We start from the raw sequence: 8,784 nt of genomic DNA, 5'->3' as shown, positions 1-8,784 counted from the left end.
ACTCTCCTTCACCAGCACAGCCTTTTATAATACACACATGAGAACTCTTAATATTCCACTCTTGGTCAGTTGCTTCCAAGAGAAGGTCACCCAGAGCTGTGGGACCCTGAGCAGGTCACTTCCTCTAAGAAGATGAGGGGTTGAATTCCTGGATTTCTAGACCCTTCCAGCTTCAAAGTGCCATCACCATAACCACAGGGCAAGGGTCTTAAGCCCTCCTAGACGTAGGGACAGAACTCAATATTACAGGAATGCAACAGGAAGGATCCCAGCCTTTGGCCAGAGACAACTCAACTGATCAAATAATATGTGGTTCCGTTTAGGTTGATACCACAATTGCTTCATATACCATGCATGCTCGCTAAGCTGCTTCAGTCGTGTCTGACTCTGTGACCCTATGGATTGTAGCCCACCAGCCTCCTCTGTCCATGGGATTCTCCAGGCAAGAATCCTGGAGTGGATTGCCATGCCCTCTTCCAGGGGATCTTCCCAACCCAGGGATTGAACCCTTGTCTCAGGCATCTCCTGCATTGGCAGGCAGGTTATTTACCACTGGCATCACCTGGGAAGCCTATACCATACTACGGGCTATGTACCACATGTTGTGTATCATTACATTGTCGGGTCTGGTACACATTTTGGAGTATATGGCATAATTTGTGCATCTACCACACTTGGGGAATGTATACATTTTGAGGAATAACACATGTAAGGGCATAAAGACACTGCAGCACGTGCAGACTTTGGGTGTACCTACACACTCGGAATATATCCAGTGCTCTGTAGATATAGCACAGCTTGTGTAGAGACCCCACTGCTGGGAGCTTTCTGCAAAGTGTTAGTGATATAACTCCGGCAAGACTCTGGGGTGAAGAGTACAGACCCTAAGACCTGATCACCCTGCATGCAGTACACTCCCCCAACTGTGGTTAACCTTGAATAAATCCCTTGCCCTCTGAGACTCAGTTTTTTTCACCTGTTAAATGGGGATCCTAACAGTACCTACCCTCATGGGCTTTGGGGGACAATTAAATGAAACAGAGCTTATAACAGACTCACCATCGCATCTGGCAAAGAAGAAACAGATGATAAATGGCAGCTTTGTTACTGCTTGGCCTTTTAAAAGTGTTTTATAATGCATAAGTATTTTTTTAATTTCAAATATACATAAATTCAGATGTTTCCAGAGTCTTGCTTTTGAAAACTCAGATAACAGACAGACCATTTAATTCATATTTATTTCACATTTGATCTGTAAACTTTTTGTTAAAAAAAAATCCACTGTCATTAGCAACATGTGCTGACATTAATTTTTCTTTAGTGAAATATGAGTGCAGGCCTTAAAGAGTCTCTGTCTAAAACATAGGGCAACTTGGATGTAAACAAGGTCTCCGCCCTTCTCCCTTGACTTTGGGAGTTTATCAATGACTTGATCTCAACCAGAAAAACAGGGAGGAAAAATGGACAACACTTTGATACTTAAGAGCTCTTGGGGCAGGAACTGTACAGTTGGGCAGGACCATTTGTCTCTTCAAACTGTTTACTTTGGGCAAATTGTATGAGGTTTGCTTCTTCCACATAATTTCCACTTCTCGGTGTCTAAAAACAGCAGGTAAAATATTTCCCACAGTCAGCACTCTGAAGGAGGGAGTGGTAACATATACATCCAAGATGGAAACACATATTTTTCAAGCAGTGGCCCCAGAGGAAGGGAGGAAGGGGACACTGGAAAGAGAAGGTTTTAAAGTGCAGTACTGGAGTGAAAAAGGGTGCATCCGAGAATAATGGCTTTATACACAGGGCTGCTGCAAGGCAGAAAGGTTCTTTTACTTCTGTCTTGATCCATCCTTGTAATATTTACATAGGACAAGGCAATTATGCTGTTAGGCACAGGGGTGGGGAAATGGACAGAAATCTTTTCCCCCTCAGGAAATCTCAACGCAAGTCCAGTCCCAAGGGACAGTCACCAGTTGCTGGTGAAGAGGACACAGAGAGGGTAATGACACCAGAAAAGGGCTCACTTTGCAAAGAGGCTCGCCCTGAACTAGACACAATGAGTCTGCCTGGAGAGCACCTCCAGTAGCCAGGATTCAAACATCAAAAGCCAAGAGACATTTGGGACCCCACCCCACCCCCAAGTACTATCAAAAATAGTGTATATTTACAAGGGGTGGGGGGATGGGAGGGCCTGCAGGGCTGCCCTGAGCATTTGTTTAAAAATAGAGTTGGGGAAGGGGGAGAGCAATTAGCCAGGGCTGGGTAACCCCCACCCCCACCCCATCTGTTAACCCTTTGGGAGCCATCCACCCGCTCTGGGCTCTCGTGCTTACTCTGAACGACTGTGACAGCTGGGCCCAGGGGAGGTGAAAATACTTTTAGGAAACAATACTGATTTGGGGCTGCCCAAGAACCCAGGAAGATGGCTCTGAGTGAGGAGCTGCCCTAACAATAATGGGGGGGAGGAGGGGTTGGAGTAGGGGTGTGGCCCTCCCAGCCAGTTCTTTTCTCAGGTAGGAGAACGCAGATGCCCGCAAGAAGCGGCAGAGCCATCCTGGGGCCAAGAAACTAGGAACAGGCTGGACCCGGGTTTTGGCAGGACCACGTAGACGCGCCCCCTGGATCCCAGCTGCCTGCAGTCAGCGCAAGTCTGTTCTCCGGGAGCGGACTCCGCACTCACACGATCCGCTTCCTGTCCCCCCGGCAGAGGATCTTCTTGAAGGCGCGGCGGAAGTCGTGATTGAAGATGGTGTATATGACCGGGTTCAGCGAGCTGTTGCAGTAGCCGAACCAGAAGAAGAACTTGAAGAGCGTGGGCGGCACGGGGCAGCCGATGGCCGTGAGCGTGTAGGTGAAGAAGAAGGGAAACCAGCACACCACGAACACGCCGATGACCACCGCCAGCACGAAGGTGAAGCGCTTCTCGCGGTTCTGCCGCCCGCGCCAGCGCGACGCCTTGGCGCCCCCGCCAGAGCGCTCCTCCGCGGGCCCGGCCGCGGGTGCCCCCGGCCCCGTCGCCCCCGGCCCGCGCCGCGGCAGGCTGTCCCCGGGCTTCACCTGGCTCGCCCGGGCCTTGCCCTTGGCCCGGGGCCCGCGCTCCAACCTGCGGGACCCCGGGGGCCGCTCAGCGTGCTCAGACGAGGAGCTCTCCTCTAGGTCCAGCGCGTCGGCGTCCGGCCGCCCTGCGGGCGCGGGCTCCCCCGGGGCACCATTGAGCTGGACCTGCAGCGACTCGACCTCGGCGCCCGCGGGGCCCACGCCGCCGCGCTCCGGGCCCAAGCCGTTGGGCCTGCGCTCGGCGCCCCCTGGCAGCTCAGCGGCGGTGGCATCGGGACCCCGGCGACTGGGCGGCACGCGGGTCCGGCGCTTGGCGATCTGGTAGATGCGCACGTAGACCAGGATCATGATCAGGCAGGGCGCGAAGAAGGAGCCGATGCTCGACGAGATGACGTACCACTTCTGGTCGTTGATCTCACAGCGCGGTTCGGCGGACGGCTGGCCACTCCTGCCTCTCTTCTTCTCGAAGGAAATGAGCGGGGGGAAGGAGATGACGGCCGAGATGACCCACACCGTGACGATGATGGCCTTGATGCGGCGTGGCGTGCGCTTCAGGTTGTACTCTATGGCCTGGGTGATGGACCAGTAACGATCCAGGCTGATGGCGCACAGGTGCACTATGGAAGACGTGCAGAAGAGCACGTCGAGCGCCAGGTAGATCTCACACCACGCCTTGCCGAAGTACCAGTAGCCCATGACCTCGTTGGCCAGCGAGAAAGGGATGACAAGCGTGGCCACCAGGATGTCCGCCGAAGCCAGAGACACCAGGAAGAGATTCTGGGGCGCCTTGAGCGCGCGGCTTGTGAACACAGCAATGATGACAAGCACGTTACCGAACACCGTGAACAGCATGAGCAGGCCGGCCAGGGACACCAGCGTCAGCGTCACCTGCAGGGAGTAGGGGGTGGCCCGGGCGCCGCCCCCCGGGGCCTCGGTCCCGTTCCAGCTTGCGTTGCCCGCGTCCGGCTGCAGGGAGCCCATGGGCGCGAAGCTGCCCTCGGCCAGCGGCTGCTCCTGGCGGAACATGAACGCGGGTGCCCACTCGCCTGGGCCTGCTGCCAGCTGCCTTCCGGCCCGGTGCCCGTGGGTCCTCCTCTTCCTCTCGCGCCCCGCTCACCCCGCCGCACCTCACATGGAGAAGGGGCCTCAGGGAGGCCGGGCCCCGAGCTGGGGGACCGCTAGCGGCCCATGGGCCCGGCTCCCGCGAACCGCACCGGGTCCGCGCGCTTTGGGCGCTCGGGGTCGGCGCCTTCTCGCTCCCAGCTCCTAGATACAGCCAAGTTTTATTTCTAAGCGGCGGGAGAGAGTAGGTCGAACCGATGGGGAAAGAGAGATTTATTCTTCAAGAAGAGAAAACAAAAATCATCGGTGGCCTGATGACTTGGAAAGATAGCAGGAAATTAAATATATCTGTTTCTATATCTTTGACTCTTGAGCCTGAGCGAAAGCAAGAGGTCTTACCGTGTGGGGGCCCGCCCCCAACCCAGGAGGCAGCCGAGGGGTGCTGATGCTGGCTTGGGGTCCTACGTCTCTCTCCTTACATCTCCGAAGCGAACACCGACTCTCTCGCTTCCCCCAGACGCGGCGGGGCCGGCGGGGCCCGGGTTGGGGCCACGGTGCGGACTCTGCCGCCTCTCGGAGCGTCGCGGGACTTCCAAAGTTGAGTGCCCTGCTGGGGCTGGGGCGCAGCGCGTGGAGCTCGGAGGCGACGGCGGCGGTGGGATGATGGGTGTGGGGGCCGCATGAAGGCGCCCCCGTCCTCAGGCGGACCCGGGCGGGTGGGCGATCGGCCCTCCAAGAGCCGCGACCGAGGCAGGAGGTCTCCTGGGCGTCGGCCCGGCGAGCTTCGGGCGCTGAGCGCGACGGGACAGGCTGGGGTCCGAGGGCAGCGTGAGTTTGGGGCAGGAGAGCAGGGCTGGGGAGAGAAGGTGCTAGGGGTGGCCGGGCGGAGGCGCGCCGGCTGCTAGGCGTCTGCACTGAAGCCCGGGCCGCTGCTTCTCCACCGCACTAGCCGTGGACTGGTTTTATAGCCCCAGGATCAAGCCGGCGTTGCTGAGCAGCCGGCGTCAGCCCCCACGTGGGAAGCCGACCCTCCCCCGCCCCTTGCACCTCCCCTCCGCGGGTCTAGCGCCCTCGCCCAGCGCGGGACCCACTGGAACCCTGCCCCCCTGGTGAGACGGGCCCTTTGGGGAGGCGGATACCCTGAGCGAGGGATTTAAAGGGCGTGCCCGGGGAGTGCCTGCTGGGAATTGGCCAAGCATCTCTGGGCGCGCCGAGCAGAACACATTGGGCACCCGGGAGTGGCCACATCGAGCTGAGTGGGACTTGGGAGGAAAGGGTGTTGAGGTCCCCCGGATGAATCGGGAGAAGCAATTACCGGTACAGGTCGCATCCGGAACAGCCCCGCCCTGGGCCGGGCCACACTTTTCCTGCAAGTGCTCCTGGCGGCGGGGCGAGTGGGGCTGGTGAGAGGAAGGCTCACGTTCAGATCCAACCCCTTTGGCGGAAAGGGAAGCAACCCCCCAACGCGGAGTGAGCTCCGCCAGAGTTAAGAGCTCCACTGTGGGGAGAAGCGGCCATTTGTGGTCCCAGCTGCAGAGCTGCTGCGAGACCGGAGTAGCCTGGGTCTGAACCGGCGCCCCCTAGACCACGGTGAGGAGGGGTCCTGGAGCGGAGGCGGCGCGCGGCGGCAGCGCGAGGGCGCACTGACACCTGCCGGCCGCACGCCGGCACCGCTGCGAGGCTACCCGCGGGCGCCCGGAGCCTACTCCCGCCCCTGCGACTGCCGTCTCTCATCTCAGGGCAAGTTTGGGTCCAAGCTCGGGGACAGAGAACCCAGATTTTTTATTGCACTTTGTCATGTTGCAGAAATCTTCCTAACGCATACACTCTTGTGTGGCTCCCTCTCCCCGGCGAGAGTGAGGCTTGGGCTGATGAAGACACATCAGGAAGAGGGCTCTGCAGGCATCAGAGACCAGAGCTGGCAGCCCACCCTGCCGGTACAGGGCAACCCACGTTTTTCGCAGATCCCGGAGGCCTGGATCCTGCCTGACTGGTTGCTCTGCTCTGGTCTTCTCTGAACCATTGTGTCTTTGTTGAGGCCGAAAGCTAGACTTCGCCCCCCACCACATCCGTATTTCAGATGCACGCACACCAGTCTTTCAGTAAGACGAGGATGCTGACCAAGAGAAAAGAGAATGTTTTCCACGTTCCCTCTGATAGGAATAGAATGGAGAGGGGGTGAGTGCAGTGTTCCTCTGCATGCTCGGTGTCTTGACATAGATTTTAACCGTTGCTAGAGTACCGGCTTGTGTTATCTGCACTTTTCAAATAAACAGTAGGCAGTTTAAGGGCGAGGCCCAGGAGGATGGAACTGTCAGCAGGAGAGAGATTAGACCTAAAGAAAAGTTATCTTATTTAAGGGCCTACTAAACCAAAATACCTTATGTAGTCAATCAAGCTGGAAGTTCTAAGGATGGAACAGATTGCTTCTCTGCCCAGCAGGGTTCAGGCTCAGGACTGAGGACTAAATTAAGGACCTTGAGCATCAAGGCTGAGCATCACCTTCAACACCAGCTGATGTCTACAGCCTGCGCCAGTGATACAAGCCAGTGATACAGTAATCATTGTGGTTGCTTTTGATGTAGATAGTCCTGAAGTCTGTGCTTTTCAAAGTATTTCACAGGTGTCTCCTGCAATCATTCCTCCAATTGGATGATCTCCCTTTCCAGATTTAATTCTGAAGAGCCTTTCTAATCCCCTTTTCTGGAGCACCTGAAGAAAGTTAAGGCAATCTTTCCTCCCTCTGTTAAGTCCATTTTGCATCTTCTAACCAAGTCTCAGCTCTGTATCTCCTGAGAGAAGAGATATGGAGAGATTGCATGAGACTCAGTTGGAAATGTGGTCACGCTCACCTTTGCACAGAAACTAGGAGCCCCAGACCTCAAGTATGAATGCTAAGAGAGACAAACATGAACACCCATGGCAATCTGAGCTTCCCTGTGTTGTTCACAGACCTTAGGGCCAGAGCTTTCATAGATCATTACCGCCTCTCTCCACACCAGCTGCTGACACACATCTCTCCTTCCCATCTCATTTCAGAAGCAAAAAGGGAAATGAAAATAGAGGCCACAGGGCTTTCTTTTCTTGGAATCTCTGCTGCTAGCCTGTGTATAACATCTCATGTCACATTTTCTAAATGCTTCCCAAACAGCCAGTCAGCAGGCAGTCAGCTTCTTAATTCCTGGGTTTGGAGCCTTTTCTCCTAAAATGGAAACAGGCTTTTCAAGGAGCTAGGGTCTTAGAGTCCAATTCAGGACAATTATTAATAATAATGATAGCTGTCTTTTGTTGAGTTCCTAGTACACAACATGTCTAAGACTAGCTACAGAGCCTCTTTATATGCAGAGTTCTTCCTCTTAACATATGTGTTTGTCTCTCTGTTGTGTTCAACTCTTTGCGACCCCATGAGCTGTAGCTCTCCAGGCTCCTCTGTCCATGGAATTCTCCAGGCAAGAATACTGGAATGGGTTGCCATTCCCTTCTCCAGGGGATCTTCCTAACCCAAGGATCAAACCTGGGTCTCCCACAGTACAGGCAGATTGTCTGAGCCACCAGGGTAACACATGTATCTATCACCAAAGACTCTGGCTCCTTAGCTTGACACTCAGTGTCAGTATCTCTGAGCTTTAAAAGGCTATGTGGATGCTATTAGTTTTTTGATAGAAGATTTAGTGCTGTGCTTGCTGAGTGAGACAGCACTGAGCAGAGAGATATCCACAAAGAAAATAATTTCTATCCAGGCCTGTATATCTGCATTGCTTGGGAAGGTGAAATAGACTTACTAGTGCTCCACCAAGGTAATTTTGATTCATCAGGGCTGTGATGGAATGCAGACTATGTATTTTAACAAACCTCCTTGGAAGATGCTAACATGCACACTCAGTGAAGATTCACTGCTCTAAGTAATAAATAATAAATCTCATTGGGGGTAGGCGTGATGAGCAGTTGCCTTGGGGGGGGGGCATAAAGGTGGTGTCTAAGGAAGGGAGAGCTGCCAAAGATGGGCTCCAGATTAAGAATAACTGTCCTGGTTCTTCTGGGTCAGCTAGGAGGGTGTCATATTCTTCCAGGAACCAGAGGCATCACAAACAGTTGAGAGCCACTGTAAAGATGGAAGTTGGCTTTTTTGGCCTGAGAAGTCACTCTAGGGCACACAAGTGGAGGTCCACTATTATTTCTACTATTAATAAAAATACATACTACAGGGGATCTGAATAGACAATTTCCCAAAGACGGCATACAAAATGGGCAACAGGCACGTGAAAAGATGCTCAACATCACTAATCATCAGAGAAATGCAAATCAAAACTACATTGACTATCACCTCACACTGGTCAGAATGCCATTCTCAAAGTCTACAAACAATAAATGCTAGAGAGAATATCTAAAAAAGGGAATCTTCCTACACTGTTGGCGGGAATGGGAATTGGTACAACTACTATGGAGAACAGCAAGGAGGCTCCTTAAAAAGTTAAAATAGGACTACCATATGGCCTTGCAATCCCACTCCTGAGCATATATTTGGAGAAAAACCATAATTTGAAAAGATAATGTACCCCAGTGTTCATTGCAGTGCTATTTACAATAGCCAGGACATGGAAACAACCTCAATGTCCATCAGCAGAGGAATGGACAAAGATGTGGTGCATATACACAGTGGACTATTAC

At 53.8% G+C, this 8,784-nt stretch overlaps 1 protein-coding gene across 1 annotated transcript; it reads right to left on the bottom strand.

Annotated features, from left to right (window-relative positions):
* Positions 1 to 1,219: 1,219 nt before the first annotated feature.
* Positions 1,220 to 5,064, bottom strand: ADRA2A (adrenoceptor alpha 2A). The gene has a single exon (XM_040254424.1). The coding sequence runs from the start codon at positions 4,078 to 4,080 to the stop codon at positions 2,674 to 2,676; it is 1,407 nt and encodes a 468-aa protein (XP_040110358.1). The 5' UTR covers positions 4,081 to 5,064; the 3' UTR covers positions 1,220 to 2,673.
* Between the last annotated feature and the right edge of the window lie 3,720 nt (positions 5,065 to 8,784).

This window comes from Oryx dammah, unplaced genomic scaffold, assembly GCF_014754425.2.
Source record: "Oryx dammah isolate SB20612 unplaced genomic scaffold, SCBI_Odam_1.1 HiC_scaffold_14, whole genome shotgun sequence".
Lineage (NCBI taxonomy): Eukaryota > Metazoa > Chordata > Mammalia > Artiodactyla > Bovidae > Oryx > Oryx dammah.
The sequence above is the reverse complement of the archived record's forward strand: the minus strand, read 5'-3'. Positions and strand labels throughout refer to the sequence as shown.